Source organism: Salmo salar, chromosome ssa06 (genome assembly GCF_905237065.1).
Source record: "Salmo salar chromosome ssa06, Ssal_v3.1, whole genome shotgun sequence".
Taxonomy (NCBI): domain Eukaryota; kingdom Metazoa; phylum Chordata; class Actinopteri; order Salmoniformes; family Salmonidae; genus Salmo; species Salmo salar.
This window is the reverse complement of record NC_059447.1, coordinates 76,346,096-76,359,466: the sequence shown is the minus strand read 5'-3', so window position 1 is coordinate 76,359,466 and position 13,371 is coordinate 76,346,096. Positions and strand designations below refer to the sequence as shown.

At 46.2% G+C, this 13,371-nt stretch overlaps 1 protein-coding gene across 1 annotated transcript; it reads left to right on the top strand.

Annotated features, from left to right (window-relative positions):
- Positions 1-9,764: 9,764 nt before the first annotated feature.
- LOC123743336 (uncharacterized protein DDB_G0271670-like) lies at positions 9,765-11,677 on the top strand (the record flags this gene model as incomplete). Its single annotated transcript, XM_045719532.1, has 2 exons — positions 9,765-9,839; positions 11,537-11,677. Coding segments are annotated over 2 exons (216 nt in total), but the record flags the coding sequence as incomplete, so codon positions are not given.
- Between the last annotated feature and the right edge of the window lie 1,694 nt (positions 11,678-13,371).

Here is a 13,371-nt window from a genome sequence, read left to right as displayed (position 1 = left end):
AAGCAGTTGGAAGCAGAGAATCATCTTGAATGTCACATTATCCTGTAGCTGGAACTAAGGGGCCTAGCCCGAACCATGAAAAACAGCCCCAGACCATTATTCCTCCTCAACCAAACTTTACAGTTGGCACTATGCATTCGGCCAGGTAGCGTTCTCCTGGCATCTGCCAAACCCAGATTTGTCCGTCGGACTGCCAGATGGTGAAGCGTGATTCATCACTCCAGATAACGCGTTTCCACTGCTCCAGAGTCTAATGGCGGCGAGCTTTACACCAATCCAGCCGACGCTTTGCATTGCGCATGGTGATCTTCGGCTTGTCTGCGGCTGCTCTGCCATGGAAACCCATTTCATGAAGCTCCCGGCGAACAGTTCTTGTGATGACGTTGCTTCCGGGGGCAATTTGGAACTGGATAGTGAGTGTTGTAACCGAGGACAGACGATTTTTATGCGCTATGCACTTTGGCACTCTGCAGTCCAGTTCTGTGAGCTTGTGTGGCCTACCACTTCGCGGCTGAGCCGTTGTTGCTCCTAGACGTTTCCACTTCACAATAACAGCACTTACTGCTGACCAGGGCAGCTCTTTGACAAACTGACTTGTTGGAAAGGTGGCATCCTATGACGGTGCCACGTTGAAAGTCACTGAGCTCTTCAGCAAGGCCATTCTACTGCCAATGTTTGTTTCTGGAGATTGCATGGCTGTGTGCTCGATTTTATACACCTGTCAGCAATGGGTATGTGTCATGTGTGCTCCCTCTCTGGCCTCTAGATCACCAGGTTGCTCGTTATGACGCACACCTGTCACACCTGCGCGTCATCAGACTCACCTGGACTCCATCACTTCCCTAATTACCTTCCCTATATATGTCACTAATTTGAATGGGTGTCCACATACTTTCTTTCCTACTGTTTACATGACACACCAGATATTTCCTACTGGTTCAGATGTTTATTTTATTTCCAATTGCGCCACTGGATCAATCATCTTGAATTGACCCTTCCCTGCTATGACACATGGCTCTTTGTTTCACCCTCCCCTACTGTTTTTGTCCGAAGTCTGACCAATGACTATTACAACAGTATATTTCATTCCACTCACACGCCACATCCATCCATTGCCCTACACCTGACACATACTCTGTGATTAAAGTGACGTCACTTTAATAATGTTTACATATCTTGCATTACTCATCTCATGTGTATATACTGTATTCTATACTATCTATTACATCTTAGCCTTGCCGCTCTGAATTTGCTCATACATAATTCCATTCATTTACTTAGATTTGTGTGTATTAGGTAGTTGTTGAGAAATTGTTAGATATTACTTGTTAGATATTGCTGCATCTGGAGCAATGCTAAGGTCCAGTTCTGCAGATAAGACATGTTGAATTCAGACTCTTTTGTGGCTCACTCAAAATGCTTGCGTTTCTAGCTCCAACAGTGCAGTAATATCTAACAATTCATAACTATACAAACAATACATACAACCTAAAAGTAAAAGAATGGAATTAAGGAATGCATAAATATTTGCGTGAGCAATGTCGGAGTAGCATAGACTAAAATACAGTAGAATAGAATACAGTTTATACATATGAGATGAGTAAAGCAAAAATATGTAAACATTATTAGAGTGACTAGTGTTCCATTATTAAAGAGGCCAGTAATTTCAAGACTATGCATATGGGGCAGCAGCCTCTAAGGTGCAGGGTAACTTAACCGGGTGGAAGCCACCTACTGATGGCTAGTCTGATGGCTTTGTGATAAAAACTGTTTTCAATCTCTCAGTCCCAGCTATGATGCACCTGTATTGACCTCACCTTCTGGAGTATAGCAGTGTGAACAGGCAGTGGCGGTTGTTGTCCTTGGTGATCTTTCTGTGACATCAGGTGCTGTGGGTGTCCTGGATGGGAGGTAGTTTGCAACCAGAGATGCATTGTTCAGAGTGCACCACCCTCTGGAGAGTCCTGCAGTTGCATTTTAGTCATTTAGCAGACACTCTTATCCAGAGCAATTTACAGCAGTGAATGCATACATTTCATACATTTTTTTCCCCATACTGGTCCCCCGTGGGAATCGAACCCACAACCCTGGCATTGCAAACACCATGCTCTACCAACTGAGCCACACAGTTGCCGTACCAGGCAGTGATACAGCCCGACAGGATGCTCTCAATTGTGCATCTGTAAAAGCCTCCTGAGGTTTCTTCACCACTGTCTCTGTCGGTGGACCATTTCAAATCGTACGTGATGTGTACGCCGAGGAACTTGAAGCTTTTCAGCTGCTCCACTGCAGTCCCGTCGATGTGAATAGGGGCATGCTCCTGAAGTCTAAGATCAGCTCCATCTGTGTTGTCGACATTGAGTGAGAGGTTATTTTCCTGGCACCACACTCCCAGGGCCCTTACCTCCTCTCTGTAGGCTGTCTCGTTATTGTTGGAAATCAGTGTTATTACCTACCTTCACCTCCTGGGGGCGGCTCGTCGCGAAGTCCAGGACACAGTTGCACAGGGCGGGGTTCACACCCTGGTGCCCTGAGCTTAATGATGTGCTTGGAGGGTACTATGGTGTTAAATACTGAGCTATAGTCAATGAACAGCATTCTTACATAGGTATTCCTCTTGTCCAGATGGGATAGGGCAGTGTGCAGTGCGATGGCATCGTCTGTGGATCTATTGGGATAGATCCCTACTCTTACGAATCATTGCCCTGTGGCTTTGGGATATTGTTTTAGACCAGAGGAAAGGGTGCCTCCTACTGGCCCTCCAAAACCCCTTCCAGCAGCTTCTGGTCTCCCAACCAATGACTGACCAGGACCAACCCTCCGTAGTTTCAGAAGCAAGCCAGCAGTGGGATACAAGGTCCTATGCTTCTGATAAAGGGTCGCTACTTTGAAGAACCTCAAATATAAAATACATTTTGATTTGTTTAACACTTGGTTATTACATGATACCATCTCTGTTTTTTCATAGTTTTGATGTCTTCACTTTTATTCTACAATGTAGGAAATAATAAAAAATAAAGAAAAACCCTTGAATGAGTAGGTGTGTCCAAACCTTTGACTGGTACTGTATATGTACATATATAATATATATACACACATTAAAATACAAAAACACAGTTATGCTAAGCAAAAATAAAACATCACAAATCCCCCAGAAAAGCAGTCCAAAAATAAATCCCCAATCAATACTTTAAATTGCCCAAACAACATCAAAACATCAAGATTAAATGTATTTTGAATTTTGTTCCAGCAATACGGTGCATTAAAACAGATTTCATTGGCTCAGAGGAGACCCCAGGAACCTCAAGAGTTCCTGAGTTCCACCAATCCTGTGAACGTGTTAGGCAACTCAGGCGCATCTGACAGCATTCCATGTAGCTCAGTTGGTAGAGCATGGTGTTTGCAACGCCAGGGTTGTGGGTTTGATTCCCACGGGGGGCCAGCACAGGAAAAAAATTATGAAATTGTATGAAATGTATGCATTCACAACTGTAAGTCACTCTGGATAAGAGCGTCTGCTAAATGACTAAAATGTAAATGTAATGTACGACTTGACGTGGGATGAAATGTTCACAGTAGTCTCTGAAGGTGGTAGCCGCCAATCAATTTCCCTGCATGGCGGAAAGTGATAGACAGAATTCACAGTTCAGTTCAAAGTAAATGGCACAGATCCATATATGGCAATGGTCTATATGCATATACAGTGCATTTGGGAAGTATTCAGACTGTTCACTTTTTCCAAATTTTTTATTATTCTAAAATTGATTAAATTCATTTTTTTCCAACAATCTACACACAGTACCCCATAATAACAAAGTGAAAACAGGCTTAAAAAAAATAAACAAAAAACAGAAATACATTATTTACATAAGTATTCAGACCACAGGAGGTTGGTGGCACCTTAATTGGGGAGGACGGTCTTGTGGTAATGGCTGGAGCGAAATATGTGGAGATGGGAGAACCTTCCAGAAGGACAACCCTCTCTGCAGCACTCCCCCAATCAGGCCTTTATGGTAAAGTGGCCAGATGGAAGGCACATTACAGCCTGCTTGGAGTTTGCCAAAAGGCACCTAAAGGACTCTCAGACCATGAGAAACAAGATTTTCTGGTCTGATGAAACCAAGTCTTTGACCTGAATGCCAGGCGCTACATATGGAGGATACCTAGGAAAGATGAAAGGAGAAAGTACAGAGAGATCCTTAATGAAAACCTGCTCCAGAGCACACAGGACCTCCAGAGCCCACAGGTTCACCTTCCAACAGGACAACGACCCTAAGCACACAGCCAAGACAATGCAGGAGTGGCTTCGGTAAAAGTCTCTGAATGTCCTTGAGTTGCATAGTCAGAGCCCGGACTTGAACCCGATCAAACATCTCTGGAGAAACCAGAAAATAGCTGTACAGTGACGCTCCCCATCCAACCTGACAGAGCTTGAGAGGATCTGCAGAGAAGAATGGGAGAAACTCTCCAAATACAGATGTGCCAAGCTTGTAGCGTCATACCCAAGAAGTTTCGATGCTGTAACCCCTGCAAAGGTGCTTCAACAAAATACTGAGTAAAGGGTCTGAATACTTTTATAGAAATTTGCCAAAAAATCAACAACAAAACATTTTCTTTGTAATTATGGGGTATTGTGTGTAGATTGATGAGGGGGAAAAAACAATTTAATCAATTTTATAATAAGGCTGTAAAGTAACAAAATGTTGAAAAAGTCAAGGGGTCTGAATACTTTCGGAATGCACTGTAGGCCTACTGCAGCTCTGATTGGTTATGAGGCACCGGTCCAGGTCCAGTCTGTGTAGAGTATGGGGGCTGAATGGTGTGTGTCAATGCAATAGAATCCTACTCTGATGCGTTCTGCCTACAACTAAATCTCTTGCATAGTTCGTTTTGTTTCGGTATGTTGCATTAAAAGTGGCTAATATTGCATTGATTCGGTAACAATTGCCACGAGTAAAGGGAAAGGTTGATAGTGTTAACAGGGACAACTCTAGAAAGTTGAGTGAAGTTCAATCTCCTGCTTCTCTCGTGAGCTGATATTTCTTCTGTGCAGCAGTCCTGGGAGCTGCGCAACAGTCTTGGGCTACTGCGTGCATGCGCATGCGCACAGCTTAGAGGGAACATTGCTGGGGCCCATCAAAACAGCAATGCAACAGAGGCCGTGTTACCAATATGATAGCCAGGAGAGAAGCACCTTGGAGGGGATGTAGTTTCCAGTACAGACCGGTGGAAGCTGGGAGGGCGGGAGAGTGCAAAAGAGTACATCCAAGTGGAGTTCAAGTTTGGCAGTAGTCCAAAAGCATCCAAGGCATAATGTCAAGTGGAAGGATGAAAGCAGCAGTAGGCAGCTGTCTGCTCACATAATGCCCCAGTGCAAGTAGGCGTCAAGAGTTTCAGCAAACCTGTTTGGTATGTCTCCTTGCAATATTTCAATATTGTATGTGTTCACAGCCAGATGAAACAAAGGTAAATGGAGACTAAAATCCACGAAAAGCTTTTCAACTACAAACACTGATCAGACAAAAAAATACATGCTTGCTGCCATTTACTGACCCCTCGAACACACACACATACTCACACACACACGCCTGTACGCACTGTTAAACTTAACTTTTAAACACTTTTGAAGAAGAGTTGTATTGTACAGATATCATTTATTTGTCCTGTAATACTTTAATGAAGGATGGTCTCCTACTGGTCCCCAATTATATCAGACTTAACATATCATCAATATTTAACTGACCTCTCCTTTAACCAAAAAAGAGAATGAATAGCCTGATGATAGAGTATAATGATCTAGAGACAGCACTCTTAGAGCTGTTCTCTTTGAGGCAGCAAGGAGGCAGCTAAACTTTCCAGAGCGCCAGCGTTCCCCAATACCAGGAGGGCACAAATCCCCACCGGCACCTCACCCACGGGGGACTCAGGGGCAAGGCGGGGGAGTCAGGAGTTGTGAAGGACAATTGACAAACCTGTGAAAATTTAATCAGGCCCATGAATTAATCAATAAGAGGAGAAGTGTAAATGAAGCTCCTAAACGCAGGCCAGAGGGAGGTCCAATCAGCCCAATGCCCCCGTGCTGCAACACACCTTGCCGCTTCTATACGGCACTTCCTGAATTAATCATTTCTTGAAGGTCCAGGGCCGATGATCTCAAGGCCGAGCTGGAGAACACGTGAGAAGCTCAGCTGACGGTCTGAATATTTACAGTGTGAAAACAGATCACTTAGCATATTCACCTGGCCAGCCACGCATCAGTGCCCATCATTCATGTGCTGCCTGAGGCATTTCATATATGAGCCAATTTAGGGGAGAGAGCCTGTATGTCAATGTCATGTAATAAAGCGTCATAAACAGCTAATTTTGATTGCTCTGTACAGGAGCGTGCTGAGGCTTCATTGTTAGGTTCCTGGCTCCCTGGAAGAGGAGGAGGAGGAGAAGGAGGAGGGTGTGTGTGTGTATACCATATTATTTCCTATACATTAGATGAGTTCCTAAACATTACAGCGTTAGTTTGTAATTACAGTCTACATTACAATGGTTCATTCATAGACATGGAGCCATGGGAGACTGATAGCTTCTGTCAGTAGCTCGTCAGTGGAGTGAGATTGTCTGGTTGAATAGGCTTCATTATTATGCTGTACTGTACTGTGCTATACTGTACAGTACTATACTGTCCCTTAGTTTTCTCATACTTTGTGTTTTGTTTGGACCCCAGGAAGAGTAGCTGCTGCTTCTTCAGCAGCTAATGGGGATCCAAATAGAAAATCATAAAATCACACTGTACTGTACTGTACTGTACTGTACTGTGGGGGGTATCCAAATGTTGAATTCATTCACCTGAAAATATGGATTACAAGTCTGAACATAGCAATACAATCCTACAATGAACTTAAAATGTGTCTTGGAGGAAGAAGGTTAACTTCATTTCGGGTTCCTCACTCCGACACTTAGAGGGAGCGAGATTTCGTCATCTCTGTGTAATCTACATCCACACATATTTCGGTTTACTTTTGTAGGTGTAAACATGTGAAATTGAAAATGTGAAGGCAACGTGGCGTGGTAATTGGCAATGCCAGGTTCGGCTAAAGCTGCTGGAACTATGCCCACATCAAATTGAAAAGCATGGTGGTGGAGAGCGAGAGAGAGCAAGCGAGAGCGAGCGAGCGAGCGAGCGAGAGAGAGAGAGAGAGAGAGAGAGAGAGAGAGAGAGAGAGAGAGAGAGAGAGAGAGCAAGACAAAGAGGAGAGGGAGGTTCTGTATCTGGCAAAGCACAACTTTGCTTATCATTGGAGCATCTGAAAGAGAGACAGAGAAGGAGAGAAATTAAAGGCGAGAGAGAGAACGAGAGAGACACACACACACAGAAGAAATTGAGTCTTATAGCTGGCAGACCATTCACATTTTAGTCATTTAGCAGACAATCTTATCCAGAGCGACTTCCAATTTGTGGCTGACCAGTCCTTAGCTTGCCACTAGAGAGAGAGAGCATGGTTATGTGCAGGCAACAGCATCCTGCAGCAGCAGAAGCAGTAGGACTAGCAGTAGCATCCTGCAGCAGTAGAATTAGCAGCAGGACTAGCAGTAACATCCTGCAGCAGATGTAGCAGAAGCATCCTGGAGCAGCATCAGCAGTAGCATCAGTAGCAACAGCAGCAGTAGCATCCTGAAGCAGCAGTGGAGTCGCAGCAGCAGTAGTAGAAGTAGCAGAAGCAGCAGTAGCAGTAGTAAAAGAAGCAGTAGCAGTAGCAGTAGCAGTAGCAGTAGCAGTAGCAGTAGCAGTAGCAGAAGAAGCAGTAGCAGTAGCAGCAGCAGCAGCAGATGTAGCAGCAGCAATAGAAGTAGCTTTAGCAACAGTAGCAGTAGCATAAGCAGCATCAGTAGCAATAGTAGTCATAGCAACAGCAATAGCAACAGCAGCAGTAGAAGCAGTAGCAGTTGCAGTAGCAGGAGCAGAAGTAGCAGTAGCAGTCGCAGCAGTAGTAGTAGTAGCAGCAGTAGTAAAAGAAGTAGAGATAGCAGCAGTAGTATCAGTAGCAGCAGCAGCAGCAGCAGTAGCGGAGATCATAGTAGCAGCAGTAGTAGCAGTATAAGCAGTAGCAGAAGAGTAGCAGCAGCAGTAGTGGTAGCAGCAGTATCAGGGGCCGCAGTAGCAGCAGCAGCAGTAGTAGCAGTAGCAGCAGCAGTAGCATCAGTAGCAGCAGCAGTAGAAGTAGCAGCAGTAGTAGCAGCAGCAGCCACAGCAGTAGTAGCATCCTGCAACAGCAGTAGAGTAGCAGCAGCAGTAGTAGTAGTAGCAGTAGCAGTAGAAGTAGCAGTAGCAGCAGTAGGAGTAGAAGTAGCAGTAGCAGCAGTAGTAGTAGTAGCAGTAGCAGCAGTAGCAGGAGTAACAGCAGCAGCAGCGGGAGTAGCAGTAGCAGCATTAGCAATAGCAGAAGCAGCAGCAGTAGTAGCAGCAGCAATAGTAGAAGTAGCAATAGCAGCAGTAGCAAAAGCAGCAGAAGTATCAGCAGTAGTAGTAGTAGCAGCAGTAGCAAAAGCAGCAGTAGCAATAGCAGAAGCAGCAGCAGTAGTAGCAGCAGCAATAGTAGAAGTAGCAATAGCAGCAGTAGCAGCAGCAGTGAAGTAGCAATAGCAGCAGTAGCATAAGCAGCAGCAGTAGTAGTAGCAGCAGTAGTAGCGGCGGTAGTAGTAGAAGCAGTAGCAGCAGTAGTTGCAGCAGTAGCAGCAGTAGTGGTAGCAGCATTAGCAGTAGCAGCAGTAGCAAGCAGCGGTAGCAGCGTTAGCAGCAGTGGTGGTGGCGGTAGCAGCAGTAGCAGTAGCAGAGCAGCAGCAGCAGTAGCAGCGGTGGGTAGCAATAGCAGCGGTGCTAGCAGCAACAGCAGAAGAAGCAATAGCAGCAGTAGCAGTAGCAGTGGTAGGAGTAACAGTAATAGCAGCAGTGGCTGTAGCAGCAGCAGTAGAAGCAGCAGCGAATACAGTAGCAGCAGCAGTAGTAGCAGCAGCAGTAGCATCAGTAGCAGCAGCAGTAGTGGTAGCAGTAGTAAAAGAAGTAGAGATAGCAGCAGTAGTATCAGTAGCAGCAGCAGCAGCAGCAGTAGCGGAGATCATAGTAGCAGCAGTAGTAGCAGTATAAGCAGTAGCAGAAGAGTAGCAGCAGCAGTAGTGGTAGCAGCAGTATCAGGGGCCGCAGTAGCAGCAGCAGTGGTAGCAGTAGCAGCAGCAGTAGCATCAGTAGCAGCAGCAGTAGAAGTAGCAGCAGTAGTAGCAGCAGCAGCCACAGCAGTAGTAGCATCCTGCAACAGCAGTAGAGTAGCAGCAGCAGTAGTAGTAGTAGCAGTAGCAGTAGAAGTAGCAGTAGCAGCAGTAGGAGTAGAAGTAGCAGTAGCAGCAGTAGTAGTAGTAGCAGTAGCAGCAGTAGCAGGAGTAACAGCAGCAGCAGCGGGAGTAGCAGTAGCAGCATTAGCAATAGCAGAAGCAGCAGCAGTAGTAGCAGCAGCAATAGTAGAAGTAGCAATAGCAGCAGTAGCAGCAGCAGTAGAAGTAACAATAGCAGCAGTAGCAAAAGCAGCAGAAGTATCAGCAGTAGTAGTAGTAGCAGCAGTAGCAAAAGCAGCAGTAGCAATAGCAGAAGCAGCAGCAGTAGTAGCAGCAGCAATAGTAGAAGTAGCAATAGCAGCAGTAGCAGCAGCAGTAGAAGTAGCAATAGCAGCAGTAGCATAAGCAGCAGCAGTAGTAGTAGCAGCAGTAGTAGCAGCAGTAGTAGTAGAAGCAGTAGCAGCAGTAGTTGCAGCAGTAGCAGCAGTAGTAGTAGCAGCATTAGCAGTAGCAGCAGTAGCAGAAGCAGCAGTAGCAGCATTAGCAACAGTAGTAGTGGCAGTAGCAGCAGTAGCAGTAGCAGAAGCAGCAGCAGCAGTAGCAGCAGTAGAGTAGCAATAGCAGCAGTACTAGCAGCAACAGCAGAAGAAGCAATAGCAGCAGTAGCAGTAGCAGTGGTAGGAGTAGCAGTAATAGCAGCAGTAGCTGTAGCAGCAGCAGTAGAAGCAGCAGCGAATACAGTAGCAGCAGCAGTAGTAGCAGCAGCAGTAGCATCAGTAGCAGCAGCAGTAGAAGTAGCAGCAGTAGTAGCAGCAGCAGCCACAGCAGTAGTAGCATCCTGCAACAGCAGTAGAGTAGCAGCAGCAGTAGTAGTAGCAGTAGAGAGAGTAGAAGTAGCAGCAGATGCAGCAGAAGAAGCAACAACAGCAGCAGGAGAAATAGTAGCAGTAGCAGCAGTAGCAGAAGTAGTAGCAGTAGTAGCAGTAGCAACAGCAGTAGAGTAGCAGTAGTAGCAGTAGAAGTAGCAGTAATAGCAGTAGTAGTAGCAGCAATAGCAGCAGTAGTAGTAGTAGCACTAGTAACAGCAGCAGCAGCAGGAGTAGCAGAAGTAGTACTGGCAGTAGCAGCAGTAGCAAAAGCAGCAGTAGCAATAGCAGCAGCAGCAGTAGCAGCAGCAATAGTAGAAGTAGCAATAGCAGCAGCAGCAGCCGTAGTAGTAGCAGCAGTAGTAGTAGCAGCAGGAGCAGGAGTAGCAGCAGCAGTAGCAGGAGCAGCAGCAGTATTAGTAGCAGTAGCAGAGGTAGTAGTAGCAGTAGCAGAGGTAGTAGTAGCAGCAGCAGTAGCAGCAGCAGCAGTAGAAGTAGTAGTAGCAGTAGCAGCAGCAGCAGTAGAAGTAGTAGTAGCAGTAGCAGTAGTAGAAGCAGAAATAGTAGTAGCAGCAGTAGCAGAAGAGTAACAGCACGATAAGTAATAGCTATAGCAGTAGCAACAGTAGAATCAGTAGTAGCACTAGCAGTAGCATTAGTAGCAGTAGCAGAGGCAGAAGTAGCAACAGTAGCAGTAGCAGCAGCAGTAGAACCAGTAGCATCAGCAGTAGAAGTAGTAGCAGCAGCAGCAGCAGTAGCAGCAGAAGCAGCAGAAATAGTAGTGGCAGCAGTAGTAGCAGTAGCAACAGTAGAATCAGTAGTAGCACTAGCAGTAGCATTAGTAACAGTAGCAGAGGCAGAAGTAGCAGTAGCAGCAGCAGCAGTTGCAGAAGCAGTAGAACCAGTAGCATCAGCAGTAGAAGTAGAGGCAGTAGCAGCAGTAGTTGCAGCAGTAGAAGTAGCAGTAGAAGTGGCAGCAGCCCCAGCATCAGTAGCAGTAGCAGCAGTAGCAGTAGTAGTAGCAGCAGCAGTATCAGTAGTAGAAGTAGAAGTAGCAGTAGCAGCAGTAGCAGATGTAGCAGTAGCAGCACTGTAGTAGCAGAATCAGCAGTAGCAGAAGTAGTACTGGCAGTAGCAGCAGTAGCAATAGCAGAAGCAGCAACAGCAGTAGCAGCAGCAATAGTACAAGTAGCAGCAGTAGCAGCAGCAGCAGTAGAATTAGCAATAGCAGCAGTAGCATAATAGGCAGTAGTAGTAGCAGCAGTAGTAGTAGCAGCAGTAGTAGCAGTAGTAACAGCAGCAGCCGCAGCAGTAGTAGCAGTAGCAGAGGTAGTAGTAGCAGGACTAGCAGAAGCAGTAGCAGCGGTAGCAGCAGCAGTAGCAGCAGTAGTCGCAGCAGTAGTAGCAGTAGTAACAGCAGCAGCAGCAGTAGTAGTAGCAGTAGCAGAGGTAGTAGTAGCTGGACTAGCAGAAGCAGCAGCAGTAGCAGCAGTAGCAGTAGCAGCAGTAGCAGCAGTAGCAGTAGCAGCAGTAGCAGCAGTAGTAGCAGTAGCAGCAGTAGTAGTAGCAGCAGTTGTAGTAGCAGCAGTAGTAGCAGTAGTAACAGCAGCAGCCGCAGCAGTAGTAGCAGTAGCAGAGGTAATAGTAGCAGGACTAGCAGCAGCAGTAGCAGCAGTAGCAGTAGCAGCAGTAGCAGCAGTAGTAGCAGCAGTAGTAGCAGTAGTAACAGCAGCAGCAGCAGTAGTAGTAGCAGTAGCAGAGGTAGTAGTAGCTGGACTAGCAGAAGCAGTAGCAGCGGTGGCAGCAGCAGTAGCAGCAGTAGCAGTAGCAGCAGTAGCAGCAGTAGTAGCAGTAGCAGCAGTAGTAGTAGCAGTAGCAGCAGTAGTAGTAGCAGCAGTTGTAGTAGCAGCAATAGTAGCAGTAGTAACAGCAGCAGCCGCAGCAGTAGTAGCAGTAGCAGAGGTAATAGTAGCAGGACTAGCAGCAGCAGTAGCAGCGGTAGCAGTAGCAGCAGTAGCAGCAGTAGTAGCAGCAGTAGCAGCAGTAGTAGCAGTAGCAACAGTAGTAGCAGCAGCAATAGTAGCAGAAGTAGTAGCATCAGCAGCAGCAGTAGTAGCAGCAGTAGCAGTACTAGCAATAGTAGCACCAGCAGTAGAAGAAATAGCAGTAGCATCCTGTAGCAATGTGGTCTCCTGGGTGTCTTTCCCATTATCTCATAGCCTGCACTCACCAGAGCACAGTAATCGCTTCTCTCCACACCAGCAGCACAACCCAACGCCGATCCCAGACACAGATTAGACAGGAAATCAAATGAGTCTGGGACTGGAGAGATGGATGGATGGGATGGGAGAGAGAGGGAGGGAGGGAGGGTAGAAGAGGAAGGGTTGGTTTGGGTTTTGCCTACAGTGACACAGATTTATCTTGGTGGCTGGGGCAGGAGAGACGGCGGGATGAGGAAGGTGGAAAGGGAAGAGAGGGAGAGTGTAGATAGAGGGGGAGAGAGGGGAGATGGGTTGTGTACTATGACACATTCATCATGGTAGCTGGGGCAGGAGAGGTGAAGGAAAGGGAGGAGAGGAGGGGTGTGGGAAGGTAATCTGTGATACAGATTTATAATGGTGGTTTTGGATCTATGCTGGAGAGAGAGAGAAGCACTGAGAGATAGCATGGCACTACTTGATAGATCGAATCTGCTGGAGCCTGGTGATGTGGAATAGGCCTAGGGTGTACAGAAAATTACAATGGGGTATTTTGTATAATGTATTATGTATGAAAAGGTGGAGAATCTACCTGATATGACTATCAAAGATGCAACACTAAATAAAATATGTGCTTGTCAGTGCATAATGTCTAATATTTACAGCTTAAATATATGTCCAATGGTGTCTCTTAAAGCTTGAAGCATCAATTTTTCAGCAGGTTTCCAACCATTTAGGAGCTGGGATCAAGTCTGCAGCCACACTGGAATTAGTTCAGGCCTCTACCCACAGAATCCTCACGGAAGTATGCAGTACAACATGGCAAATAGTTACATGCTGACCACACCGCTTGAGTCGAGTGTGCGAGCGTTGCAAAATAAATGTACACATACATGTTATTCAATCATTGCACCCACATTGCTCACACGTGTCAACGAGCGTCTGCGTAGCCAGGCGATAAAATAGAACTTGGTTCTATTTGTGACGCT